The 14139-nt window shown below is 36.0% G+C and overlaps 2 protein-coding genes across 3 annotated transcripts; one reads left to right on the top strand and one right to left on the bottom strand.

The window, feature by feature from the left end:
* The first annotated feature begins 367 nt into the window (after nt 1–367).
* LOC133874100 (uncharacterized) lies at nt 368–2338 on the top strand. The gene has a single exon (XM_062311932.1). The coding sequence runs from the start codon at nt 849–851 to the stop codon at nt 2196–2198; it is 1350 nt and encodes a 449-aa protein (XP_062167916.1). The 5' UTR covers nt 368–848; the 3' UTR covers nt 2199–2338.
* A 377-nt stretch (nt 2339–2715) lies between these two features.
* Nucleotides 2716–10976, bottom strand: LOC133872792 (pyruvate kinase 1, cytosolic). 2 transcript variants are annotated; one of them, XM_062310396.1, is made up of 17 exons: nt 10745–10976; nt 10446–10542; nt 10230–10327; nt 9240–9395; nt 8841–8918; nt 8561–8692; nt 8373–8453; nt 8170–8241; nt 7962–8051; nt 7019–7163; nt 6679–6767; nt 5232–5327; nt 4977–5044; nt 4615–4714; nt 4123–4182; nt 3737–3796; nt 2716–3262 (listed from the first exon to the last, which is right to left on the bottom strand). In XM_062310396.1, exons 1-17 carry the CDS (start codon nt 10811–10813, stop codon nt 3110–3112), a joined length of 1644 nt encoding a protein of 547 aa, XP_062166380.1. In that variant the 5' UTR covers nt 10814–10976; the 3' UTR covers nt 2716–3109. The 2 variants fall into 2 exon arrangements, with proteins under 2 accessions (XP_062166380.1, XP_062166381.1); XM_062310397.1 differs by lacking the exon at nt 4123–4182 and having other exon boundaries at nt 10745–10974.
* Nucleotides 10977–14139: the final 3163 nt, after the last annotated feature.

A 14139-nucleotide genomic window follows, 5' to 3' on the forward strand; every position in this document is an offset into this window, starting at 1 on the left:
TTTTTTTCTTCATAATTTAGTTTTTTAATAAAGTGTGTTTTTTTTTCTCTAAAACAGGAAATACTTTTAGAATACGTTACCAAAAACTAGAGCAAATGGATCAATCTAATTAAAATAATATCAAGCTTAAGTTGATCAAATATATATTAATATTAAGCCTCTAAAAACCTTTGCAAAAAACAAAAAACAAAATAAAAATAAGCCTCTAAAAACACACGAAAAAAAAGTTAAACATTTTATTATTTAAATTTTTTCATCAAATGTGTCGACTCATAAAGTAGTTGACTTTCCTTTGATTAACGGGGTGATGACATGTAACCAAAAATCTTAATAGGCATTTTAGGTGGTACATTGGTTTTTGTTTTGGAAATCCTGTGGGTTTCCCAATACAAAGCAGGGAGAAGCAAAACCATGGGCAGTTTTCTGTCCGCCCAAACAAAACCTGCCATTCTAAAACCGGCTGCTCCGCTCTCTGTATATAGTCTGTCCTTATCTATCCGTTCACTCAATCTAATGCATTTCCCACCATTTCCCTCTCTCTCTCCCTCTCTCTCTCTCTCTCTCTCTCTGTGTTGTGGATTCTGTATCTGCAGGAAGGCAATCATCGGTCTGGGCAGCTTCAGGACTTGGTGATGTGACAATTGGATTCCAATCTTTCGGATTTTAGCGATTTGGGCAGTTTCCTTTACTGGGTTTTGTTCAAATTTATCTATTGAATTAGCGGGTATGCTTTCACCCACTTCCCTGAATGTTTTCCTCAGCCAGTAGGCGGTGACAATTTTTCTCACCTGGGTGTTTGTGTTTGTCTTCAAGAGAGAACAACCTTTGATAACCAGTCTTAGTTTCCGATGGAACCAAATGGTTTAGGTGGCGGGATGTTTCCTAACATTGGTTCTGGGATGCTAGGATTAGAACTGCCTCTGCAGCATCAACAACAAAAAAGCCCCACAAACGCACAAAACCCTCACCACCACCTCCACCCTTCCCACCTCCTCCACCCCCACCAACCATCACAATCTCAGCAATCCGCGAAATACCCATTTGCCCCCAAACCCAAGATATCTGTGCCGGCCCTCAGTGATGAAGACGAGCCTGGTTTTGCTGCCGACGACAGCAACTCCGGGGATGCCAAGAGAAAAATGTCACCGTGGCAGAGAATGAAGTGGACAGACACCATGGTGAGGCTGCTGATAATGGCGGTGTATTACATCGGCGACGAAGCTGGGTCCGAAGGGACCGATCCAACGGGGAAGAAGAAGACTGCGGGGTTGTTGCAGAAGAAAGGGAAGTGGAAATCTGTTTCTCGGGCTATGATGGAGAAGGGGTTCTATGTGTCTCCGCAGCAGTGCGAGGACAAGTTCAATGACTTGAACAAGAGGTATAAAAGAGTGAATGATATTCTTGGGAAAGGTACGGCTTGCAAGGTAGTGGAAAACCAGAGCTTGTTGGAGACGATGGACTTGTCACCTAAGATGAAAGAAGAGGTTCGGAAGTTGCTGAATTCGAAGCACTTGTTTTTCAGGGAAATGTGCGCGTACCACAATAGTTGCAGTCACGGGGTTGCTGGTGGAGGAGCAAGTCCGTCGCCGGAGGTCGCCACTGAGCCATCTCATACTCAGCAGCAGCAGGCTCAACAGCAACGGTGCTTCCATTCGTCGGAGAATGCGGTTATGGCGGCTGAGAGGTCGAAAATTGGTGGAGAGGAGGAGGAGGATTATGAGGAGGATGATGATGATTCTGATGAGGAAGAGGACGAGGATGGAGTGGAAAGCGGTTCCAACGATGAGGGGTGTTCGAGGAAAAGATCAAGAAAGGGAATGTTTTGTATATCGTCGCAGTTAATGCAGCAACTGAGCGGCGAGGTGATGAGCGTGCTGCACGATGTGGGGAAGAGCCCGTGGGAGAAAAAGCAGTGGATGAGGGCGCGGATGTTACAGCTGGAGGAGCAGCAAGTGAGCTACCAAGGTCAGGCGTTTGAGCTAGAGAAGCAGCGGTTGAAGTGGGTGAAGTTTAGCAGCAAGAAGGAGAGGGAGATGGAGAAAGCTAAGCTTGAGAACGAGCGGAGAAGGCTTGAGAATGAGAGGATGGTTTTGCTTGTCCGCCAGAAAGAGATGGAGTTGCTTCATCTTCAACAACCACAGCAACAGCTACAACATTCTTGTAACAAGCTGGGTGAACCATCCTCTGTTACTGGTTGAATTGTTGTATAGCTTAGATTACAAGATAGGTTAGGTAGACCAAAAAAAAAAAAAATTGTTTTGTCTTGTTCAGTTTGGATTTTCCAAATTTTGTTGTGAATTTGGGTAGTTCTGTATGTATTCAGGCTCTTGTTCCTCCATTTCGATTACATCTTATCATTGAAGTTGGTCTTTATTTTGACATATAACACAATAAAACTTCTTTCAAGGCATTTTAATCAGTAAAATGTTGTTCTGAATTCAGTTTTTTTTTTTTTTTTTGAAGCATAGAAAAGTAGCAGTTGGTTTTGGATGCGTTCATGCCTATCCATTTTAGGTAGACGAAAAGGTAATTCTGCTGATCGCACCCATAGATTCTGAATAAGCGCACCTGTGTTTAGGGCTGTTTGGTCTTGCGCTATTTTTAACACCTTTCAGAGCGGAAAAATCCGTTTGGTAAAACAATCCAAAGCACTTTTTTGTGGTATAAAAAACACACAAAATTATGTTTTAAGAAAAGAGAAATGATACTCATATATCTCCATAAAAAAAAAACTTCTATTTACCAACCGACAAAAATACACCAATTTAATTACAGCCATGCCATTTATTAAACATCCTTTCAGAGTCCTTTGTTTTGCCGAAAATGAAACGAGTGTCAAGAGTAGGATTACTCTTCTACTATAACTATCAACGGATGTGATGAGAGTTTGATAACAAAGTAAAAATGGACATCACAGGCATATTTCCCATGACTAACTTCAGTAAACAAAAATAATTGCCCGACTGTAAATATTTCTTAATACATGTCAAAAGTCGCAAGCTATTCTCCATAACCTGGAGATATACTTTATAAGTGACAGCAACAGTCCTCCGCCGCTTCAAAAAAACAATAAGTAACACCTCAAACTGAGGGCAAGAAGAAAAGCATATTAATCCTCAAGCTCAATTATCTTCACCACAGATGAATCCCCAACTTTCTGGCAAACAACAACCCGATCGTGTGACTTTATGACTCCTGAATCCTTTCCATGATCAAGGGCAACCTTTAGAACTGACTCGTTTGTTGCACTCGTCGACTCCGCCTGCAAAGTCATATAGGAGATTGAGAATTTTATTCAAATGAAATCAATCAAGACCGAAGTAACCAAGAAAACATTGGGTGTTTTCATAACGTGCTCTAGTTATGTTTGTTAATGTGTTTTGGAGGGTGTTTTTGTTTTTCATTTGAAAAGGAGCTTTGATTGTTTTGTGTTTGAATTCCTTGTTAACGTTTTTGTTTTGAGAAAAAAATATATTTTAACAAACGGAGGAAGGCATCTTTGGATGTCGAAGAAAACTTATAGCAAGAGCCAAGAGTTGATCCCTGGAAAGTAATTGGAATCAGCAATCCAGCATTAAAATAAAGGTCTTCACTGAAGACTAGTTTTATCATGATACTGGAGGAGAACCCTACCATAAAAACATCTCCTTCCTCCAACAAGAGTTTTTCTTTTTGGTGGATAATTTCCAACAATAACATTTATCAAGTTACAAAATATAAAATAAAATCAACTTACAGGATGTCTGGGATCCGCAAGCATGGGGAACAGGCCTCTCACTATAAGTGATTGCCTTGCCTAACAATTAACCAAACAGATACAGATTCATTAGCTTGGATATAAAGACTTCGTACAAAGTAAAAATGGCCATGAAGTTGCAACAAATTGAGAGAAGACGAAAATTGAGTTCAGAAAAGAAAACATGTTGCTGGAAATTAGTTACCAAAGTAGAATTAAAGCCATAGATAACAATATCCAGTCATACTGTAAATTAAGGCGATACTTTTAGTAAAAAAACCAAGGCATAATTAGATTTAGCTTCACTTTCTTGATATTAAACGAGTTTGGTGTTACAAGTAATAATCCAGTGAGAACTAAATAAGAATACATTAAAGGAGTATTACATTAAAGGGGTAGTACAACAGGCTTTCCCACATATGATTTGATAGATTACACAGTGGGTCCTGGACAAGAAAACAAGAGGATATCAACCTGAGCTTCAAACCAACAACACGAGGGAAAGATATCATAAACATAAAAAGAACAGCATAAGACAAAGTTTTAATAAGCATCCATTCCCCTATATGGTCATTGAACTAGTGATTAATCTGGCTTTTATTCACATGCTTAACATTATAAGAGCAGAATCCTTTAAAAAATAAGAGGGAAACCAATTTATCATTTCAAACCTCACAAATATTTGAACAAAAAGAATTTGGTTACTCGAAGGAATTTCTTCAACATATTTTGTCTTACCACAAAAATAAGTAAATAAATTCTTTGAAGTCAAAACAACAAAGTAATTTTTTTTTTTTATAAGATCACTAGCACTGTAGAAGCGAAGTAAGAAACTTCACAGTAAATGTGCACTAGATAATTCTGAGTCAAGAGCATACCTCAAAGGCTCCAGTAAAGCTCCATTTTAGCTGATTTGTCTTAAGCCGGGGGATGACAACAGACAGAACTGGCATTGTTGGCCTATACTTAGCAATCAATCTGAATATACATGTAATTTATTTAGAAATTCTGTAGGGTCAAAACAAAAGGCTGCACATGAATTTACAATGTGAACAATATTATTGATGCAAACCCAACCCCCACAATATATATATATATATATATATATATATATATATATATATATATATATATATAATGAAGTTTGCACGATCATAAATTGGAAGGACAAACAGATACATTTAATATTCGAGGATGCCCAGGAGATGCACTTGTATGTGACTATCCACCAAGAAATTACCTCGCTGCCCTTCCTGAAGAAGTGAAACAAATAATAGCAGATGCCTTCACCTTAATGGCAGCCCGCACCTAGACAAGTGAATATCGGATTATAAGACATGCAATTAATAGCACATAAATTTCAACCAGAGCTACAATCACAAATTTAGTTACTAACAAAATAAATATACTCATAAAAAAGAAAGAAAAAAAAAGAAGAAAAAGTTAATAACAAAATAAATTAGTAAATAAAAGAGCAACATTAAAAAGTGAATACCGCAGAGGAAGCAATAGATTCCAAGTGGGTCATCGGCTCTCCAACGTATTTGACAGTCTTCTTGAAATAAAGGTCTTGGTTGAAAACCTTCTCTGCCTACGAGGATTATTTCAGAGGGAAAAAACAACATTATGAAAAACGTTGTACAAGTGTGCTGACAAAAATCAAGAATTATAATACATGTTATTTCCAATTCAGATAGCATTGATAATATATACATATTGATGGCAAGTCCACCATAACTAATCACCCCGAGTACTTGACATGCAGCAATATGAAAAGTATCCACACCAAAATGGAAATTAGTAGTGTCTTATGATAACACATTAAAACAAAAACTGATTTCTTCTCAAAGCAACTTAGAAGAAATTTGTGCACATCAGCAGTCTGAAATAAGACATTAATATAAGAAAAATAATCCAAGCAATGGTAGGGAATGCTTGGTACGTATGTAATAATCACCAAATTCCAATTTCAAAATTTCACAACTACAGTGGCAACGAATTACAATTGTTGACATTTTATGCAATAGTACCTCAACGATGTCAATGAACACATGTAAAGATATTATAGTTGTTAACAGGAGTGTCAACATGAATTGCACAACTACAGCAGCAGCAAATTACAATTGTTGGCATTTTACGCAATTAGTACCTTGAAAATGTCAATGAACACATGTAAAGATACTATATTTGTTAACAGGAGTGTCAACATGTTGGACATAAGGCCAGGTACAGCTTGGTTTCGTTTGGATGCTATCATTCTCAACCATTCAGGGTCTTACTGGTTCAGCAGATAACATCCCAGACCCATGCTGCTGAGTATTGGCTCTCCATCCAAATCCTTGTGTTTCAACTCTTAATGTCAACATCACAATTCAGTAAGAAAAAATGAACAAGATAGAGAACTATGACAATTCCCTTCTAAGGAAAAGAACACTGCTAGCACCCACAATCATAACGCATGCACGGATATGTGCATGTGAATAGCTAATACAAGGATCCAACCTTGTACAAGGGTAGCCTACTGAAAACCTACCAAAATAGTATTAGGGTCCAAAGAGAAGAACCTCTAAGAAGGGTGAATCATTGGCTTCGTTAAGAAAATAGGTATGAAGACCCATAATAAGATCTGTAGGCATCCATGAGGAGTTCATGACTTCCAAGAACAAATAGAAAATAACAAACTTTTGTCTATATAAACGATGCAAAGTCAACATCCCCGTCCAAGTCCAAACAGAGAGAATACAAAATGAGCACCAGAAAATAATGCTACGAAAGTTTATAAGACAACCAAAACTTTCCAAATGCAAAATTTCGGAATTCAACTCACTAAAAGGTACAATGAGGTCAATAATTTCAATTTGCATAAGTTCGAAGCTCAAATTCAAAAACAAAATTACTTTTCTCAACAAAATTATAAATGACACTTCAAAGAAAAGATATACCTCAGCACAAATTTTACCAACAATAGAAATAGTCTCAACAGGGTACAACCCACGCAGAGTCTCAGCACCCAGAAGAATTGCATCACTTCCTGCACCCATTAGAAAATGTGTCAGAAAAAGAAAGTCCAGCATGTCATAACATTAAAAAATGTCAAATGGAAACCATAAAAACTAAAGGAGAGGAGAGGAACCATAAGATTGACGTAAATCTGACAAACACAACTGTAGTATTTCACATACAATCACGTATTATATGCAATTCCATATCAAGGAAATCCATGACTTTGGCCTCAAAGGCCTCTAAAGCAACAACTGTTAAATCATAAAAACAGTGAAATACCATCCAATACAGCATTGGCAACATCAGTTGCTTCTGCACGAGTTGGCCTCAAGTTGTCAGTCATACTGTCCACAACACGAGTAAGCACTGCAGGCTTTCCAGCCATGTTACACTTGTAAAGGGCAGCTTTTTGAAACAAAAACACCTGCAAGGTATATCAGATATATTAGCAGTAGGCTTCAGTAATGACATGAAGCTTATTCAGTTACAGCATACAAGGTATGCTACACACAACTAGACATATTTTGTATGCTAACCCTTTAGATACAGGCCCTTCAGCGTTTAATGTATTTGTAGTATGGAAATCTTGAGTGTTCAGAGACCCTGCCAATATTTTTGACAATTTAAGGCAAAAAAAAATGTCTAAACAGACATTTTTTAATAATAGGAGATTTATTAATGGCCCAAAAGTACTATGGAAGCGAGAAAGAATTTGAAGGGATTTCTCTTGGATTTTCCCCTTCACAAATATAATTTCTCCATGCTACATAAAACCAAACATCACTTGTTTCAAACTCTAAGGAAGCACAAAGACAAATTATCTTTTTGACTTTTAAAGTGAAAAAGGGCATTTATGAGTTTTCTATGGCATGTAAACTTTTAAAATCTTGGTACTTGTAAATCAGGGCTTGGAACCTAAACCATAAGCTAAAACAAAACATTAGACATCACAGATAAAGAGTACAGTGAAACTCCATTTATTTTATTTCCGATAAATTGGAAGATTGAAATGTATGTAAATGAGAATATAATAATAGAGGTAAAGAGAGAAGCATATGACTTCTTATCTACATGTGCAGGCAATTTGTCGATGTATGAGAAAAAAAGAAGAATTATATACATCTCACTTAGCTACCTAATTCACAACTGCAAAAGATTAACTTCGCACTAGAAAAGCTTAACATCATCAATATGACTACTTTGTCCAAGTTAGGAAACTGACCTTCTCAGGAGGGAGATCAATCCCCAAATTCCCACGAGAAAGAATGATACCATCTGCTTCTTGTAGGATCTCATCGAAATGGGTTAACCCCTGAAAAGAGAAACATAAATGCATAAATAGAAATCCACTCAGCACTGCTATTGAAATCAAATTGGATTTGTCTAAAGAACTCAGTCAATATTATGAGCTAATAAGATATGCAACTCACCTCTATATTTTCAATCTTTGCAAATATTTGAGTCTGACTGAGGTCACCCAACTTAGAAAGCAGATCGCGAGCCTGCATTTCAGCATAAAGAAGCCTGTTAGTGTAAGATATTCAAAGAAACCTAATAACTAGAATATAAAGAAACAATATCCATTCTAGAAAGCCAGAGTAAAAGGCAAATACATCAAAGAAAAATTACTTACCTGGCGAACGTCTTCTGCATGTCGGGTATATGACAGAGAGAGGAAGTCAATTTTATTTTTAACTCCCCAAGTACTTATAACCTGATATGAGCAATAAATATCACAAAATGCACTTATAATAAAAATAAAAAAATAAAAAAGAAGAAGAGAGTTAACAAAAAATATGAGGGAGGCAATGTAGCCCATACATCCTTATCTTTATCAGTGAGAGTAGGCAGATCAATAGGAATTTGAGACACGTGCAAAGTGAACAATGAGCCAGACAGGGTTGCAGAATTCTTTATGACACAAACAACATCTTCTCCTTTCAATTCATAGACCTGCTCAACTCCAGATATAACTAATCAGTTGTCCGCAAGTTAATCAGTTCCATGCATGCTTGTGTCAGAAATTCTCCTTGTAAAGAAAATGAAAGACAATTCTAAGATATTCAAATGGCATTGGCCTTCTAGGAGGCCTAGCTCTTACCTCCAGCCAAACAGAAGTAGTTTCACTTCCAGTGAACAGATATTGACCCATAAAAATGGTGTCTCCCTTCTTCACTGCCTGCAAAAATCAAATTCAAGGCTTTGTTCTTCATTCTAGAATCTACTAAGAAAAAGAATAACCACAAAGAGGCAACATTACAATGAAGTTACAGATTTCATCTGATTAAAGATAAAACTGATGCACATTGTTTCATGTATATATATTTTTTATAAGTAACAAAAATATATTTAAAAAAAACGTAAGGCACCCATAAGTACATAGGAACAACCATACCAGCCAAAAAAAAAAAAGAAACCCAACAAACCAGCTAGACCCTAAAACCCTTAAACCCAAAACCCACATGAGGCACACATTGTTTCATGTATATTGTTGTCATACCTTTGACAGACCATCAAAATTGATGGGCAATAGCTCCGAAGAGGCTTCTATTTCTTGATTTGGTGTCAGAATAACAAAACCATCCACCTGAAGTGAAATAGATTTCTCACTTTTATTAACAACCTGCAACTCAGGGCCCACTGTGTCTAGCATAACCTGAAATGCAAAGAAGTGAAATTTGCTAAATTCCTTTTCATAAAAGCAGTCACTTAAGGGACAAATCCCACTGTTTTTGCAAAAGCAATTAGCAAATACTACTTGAATACTAAGATTTAGCAAAAACTACATTATTGTTTGGTTAGCATTTCGCTCCCGATCTTTTCGTTTCAATAGCCAAATATCAAAATCAGCACTTCCAAAAGCAATAAAAGTAATTCAAAAAAACTAACCAAACAATGCCTAATAAATTACAGAGGGCCCAAATGAGTAAACATTCACTCTCTGTGCCTTTTTTTTTCCTTAAATAAACCCAAGAAAACAAGAAAAATAAACAAACACAGGTTTATTAAAAAAATAAAAAATAAAAAAATAAAAACGTACAATGAGCTTAGTACTTTTTTTATTATTATTTTATATGACGAGAAACCCATACAAGGCAGGACCACTTTATGTATACAACCCTGTCAGGTAAATCTCGGACCCGTATAAAGCAATGAGCTAAATACATTGGCTTCTTTAGATTTTTTTTTCTTCTTTTCTCAATAACGGTTATTCGATCAAGATGCAATATCCTGCTTTCTCATTTACTACTTTAATCTATACCTTACCAGAAATTTAAATAGAACAAAACCAGTCAGGCTGCACAGTTAACAAATTCAAACTCTCAGACATTCATTTACCAACCCACTTTACTCCATATCAATTAATACTAAAATGCACCAATACTATTATCCATTCAGCACCCAAACAAATACTTAGGAAACGAAATTCTTAGAACATTTGCTATCAGAACCTTAGAAACATAACACAACATAACATAACATAACATACAGCACAAAGCTTCTTAGTACTCTTCACAGCCGCCTTCAGATTCTCCAGAGTCTCCTGGTGGTATTCCGGGTCTCCCCACGAAAAGTCGAACCGGGCCACTGCCAATCAAAGCACCAACCAATTCCAAGACCATCACAATCCTACTAACAAAGCTTACAAGACCATCTGTGTGTGCGTGTGTAATGGAACAAAAAAGCATGCAAAAGCCTATCATACCGGACATTCCAGCCTTGAGGCAGCCCGAAATAACCTCCACGGATCGAGATTTGGGTCCCAGCGTGCCTACGATCTTCGTCATTGCAGGAAAGAAATTCTGAAAAAACCAATAAACAAATCCCAAATCACAAATCAAAACTAAACGGTTCAGCAATGGCACATCAAACTTCATTGGCTATTTGTTCCCAAACAAAAATTATCAACGAGATTGCGGCACAGATCCACGTTACAACAGAATAGGAAAAGGCTTTCGTTCAAAAAAAACAAAACAAAACAAAAAGCAGATTGAAGACGCTTACCGCCTTGGATGGCTCGAGGATCGAAGCCATCCTAATCGGCTCCTCTAGAAGCAAGTGACTCGAATGCATCTTCGCTCACACAATCAAACACAGCAGCGAAGAGAAAGGTCGAGAGAGAGAAAGAGAGCCTTCGATCAGAGTCCAGGTACGCAAGGGATTTTATTGAAGTTCTCTGTAAATCCCAGAATATGCTTTTCTACTTGTGTTCGTTTTTTAAACCACTTTTGATTAAGATAAATGTTTTCTGTATATTTGACTCCCAGAACTAACTTATTAAAATTTTTTTTTTTTTAAAAAAAAAAAAAAGACTCCCAGAGGCCAGAACTAGAAGACCTCTTCACTGTCTCGAAGAGAAATTAGGTATCACACGTGGCGGTCATCCAACAACCGGACCCGCGTAACTACGCACGAGCTGGGGTTTCGTGGGGGAAGGAGAATGTGCGAGAGGCCACGCGCGAGTGCTTGATGCGTGCGGACCGGGAGTGATCCGGACAGGTCCATGCCAGGCGCGTGGTTTGCATGCGTTAGGAAGGGAGCGTGTTTTAAAAATAAAAAAAAACACGTGCTCACGTAAGTAGGTGGCTTTTAAAGTACCGCAAAGGAAAGGGGCGCGCGTGTTGTCGTTGTTGTTGTTGATTTTTTGTGAGTTTTGGCGAAGCGGTAAAGATGAAAGTAAAATTGGCGTTATACTGCCTGCGCCCCACGAAAATCAGAAGCCTGGTTTCACCTTTCGCTTCTAGAGTGGTCCTCGAGCGGTCAATTTCTGTGGGCTGTCGCTTTAGTACGGTCGTAGTGCGTGCGTCTTGGCTGCAAATATTTAAGAAAAATTATTAAAATTAATGCTTGTTATTTGAGTTTATAATAAATAAATCCAACTCGTTTCAAAATAAGTATAAATTCCTATGATACGACTTTATAACAAATAATTATTTTCTCAACTGAACCCTTATAAAATTATAATTTCACTCTCAAGCAAAATGTCATAAAAAACAAAAAGAAAAATAAATAAAACGTTTTTTTTTTTAAAAAAAAATATTCATTCAAAGATAACCAAACCATCTCTATATACCTTTGGAGTGGTCGGCTACCTCTTTGGCCAATTGTTAAAGGTGATTTAGTAACCTTCGAATGTCGATTCTAGGTGTAGCGAATCACCTTCAATTCCTTAGCAATGACCGGTCGGACCACTCCCTCTTATTAATTTTATAGGTTATTGAACTACTTTTATAGCCTTTTAGAGTGGTTTGGTAACTCCCAAAAGCGAATGTTTTTTGTTTTGTTTTTCATTTTTGTTTTTATATAATGTTTTGATTAATTTTTAAATTATAATTTCATATTGTCTCTATTAAAAAATGGTTGGAATTTATACGAATTTTATCATTTTGTTATAAAAGCGCAAAATAATTTATAAAATTTCATTTTAAAAATACGTTGATTTATTTGTTATAAGATCAAACCACATAAACGGTAATTAAACCATTTTAACAATCTTCCTAAATAGTATTGTTTGCACTCTTCCATGTTGCATAGGCTTGGGTAGCCAATCCACTTTTTTAAAGGCATTACAAGATTTTGCAACGAATTTGATCACTCTCGTCTCAACAGTGAAAGAATCAGGATTTTAACCTCTTCTTGTTACCTATTTTGCTGAAAATATATTAAAATGGAAGGATATTATATTAACGTAGGCCTCTATGCCAAACACATGGGAATAAAACTTAATTTGCATGCATTTTTATTCTAGATCATTATCTAAAATAGGCTTGTTTAAAAGGTCATACAGCGCTTTAATGTCCTTTTTCTTTGGTTTGAGACTTTTTTAAAATGACATAGATGCCTTAATTTTTTGTAGTACACACATAAGAGATTACACTTAATAACAATTAGGTGCAGCATCTTCTGCAAATGCTTTAAAATGACTCATATTAGCTATTTTTAGTCAATATAAGCCCTCTCTACTTTATAGCAAATGATTCAAAGTAAAATATTTGTTACAATGAACATTTACATATGAAAGTTAATTGAGGATACTTTTTTATCATAAGCTAATTTATGCATTAGAGCGAGATTTTCAAAAATGTCTATTGATTTTAGTTGTTTTGCAATGATCGTGAGAGCGCGAAGAGCACCAAATAACTTATCGTTCACGTCGTACCGAAAACTATACCAACAACAACAACAATAATAATACTAATAATAATTTATAACTTCCCGCACTCCACCAAGTCGTGTATAATCCATGAATCTCTTTTCATCTTCATAGTCTTTTCTTCTTCGCGAGTAACTTTAGGGAAAGGGAAATGTTCGAATAAATGACCTTCAACCATTAACAAATTCTAGAGTAAATATATTTTAAATTTATCGCAACCGTACTCTAATTCAAAGTATCACCTTCGATTTATTTTCTTTGTCCAAATCAATTTTTAAGTTAAAACGAATAGATAAAATAACCAAAATTACCTCTCATGTTTTTTTTTTTAAAAAAAACCACGTAAGAAATTGTCCATTATCCCATTTTTAAGCTAATAAGAACAAGTTAGGTAAAGGTTTGGGGACAGAGATTCTCAATAATGGTGTTATCTTAATTGTTAGCAATTTGATAGTAAATATGACCATATAAGAGACTTAGAGATTATCTAATTTTTTGAATTATTAACAATTCGAACAATAAAATTGTTAAAATTCGGATCCGAGTTATTCTATCTTTAAAACTTTTAAGATAAGTTATACCCGTAAAAATTCAGTTTCATATATAAAAATTGGATGGTAGTTTCGAGATCAAAAAATATTAAATATTTATTAATTTTAATTAAATTTATTTAATAAATATAGTATTAAACAAATGTACTATAGTATTTTTAGTCGTGATTTTTCAGAATATATCTTTTGATTTAGAGCAAAAGGGAGAATCAAACATTTAAATATGCTGTCCACTTTGAAGGGTCCAATTGGCAATTTAGGTTGCGGCAGGCACGCTTTAGCATACTTCGTAGGCCATAGTTGAATTAATGGTGCATAGTTTTTATAATCCCACTAGTTATCGTCTACACCGCCACAACAAGACTTTTTTTCTTTTTTTCTTTTTTCTTTTTTTAAAAAAAAGAAATTGACTCTCGACATATAATGCGTAGGCCCTAAGCTAGATGAGGTACATGTTCATTTAATAATGTATTTTGCGTGACATTTGATGTTAGAATATGTTGGGACACTTTTTTGGTTGTTGTCCACGTGTTATAAATAAGGCGGACAACTCTTTTTTAGCCCAAATCAGTTGTGATAATACGTACGTGTTCAGTGACAGTAATATTGGTGAGCTCGGTAGTGATGGTAATGTCATTCTCAGCTGTAATAGAAATTGTGCGTTGACCAATAATAGTATTAGTGGATGCGCATTG

Source organism: Alnus glutinosa, chromosome 7 (genome assembly GCF_958979055.1).
Source record: "Alnus glutinosa chromosome 7, dhAlnGlut1.1, whole genome shotgun sequence".
NCBI lineage: Eukaryota > Viridiplantae > Streptophyta > Magnoliopsida > Fagales > Betulaceae > Alnus > Alnus glutinosa.

What these genes read in the sequence shown, in the direction of transcription:
- LOC133872792 (XM_062310396.1), bottom strand. Translation starts at nt 10,813, where the DNA reads ATGCATTCGAGTCACTTGCTTCTAGAGGAGCCGATTAGGATGGCTTCG. An exon ending in AATCTATTGCTTCCTCTGCG is followed by an intron (nt 5,045 to 5,231) that starts GTATTCACTTTT and finishes TCACTTGTCTAG; the next exon opens with GTGCGGGCTGCCATTAAGGT. An exon ending in TCTTCAGGAAGGGCAGCGAG is followed by an intron (nt 4,715 to 4,976) that starts GTAATTTCTTGG and finishes ATGTATATTCAG; the next exon opens with ATTGATTGCTAAGTATAGGC.
- LOC133874100 (XM_062311932.1), top strand. Translation starts at nt 849, where the DNA reads ATGGAACCAAATGGTTTAGGTGGCGGGATGTTTCCTAACATTGGTTCT.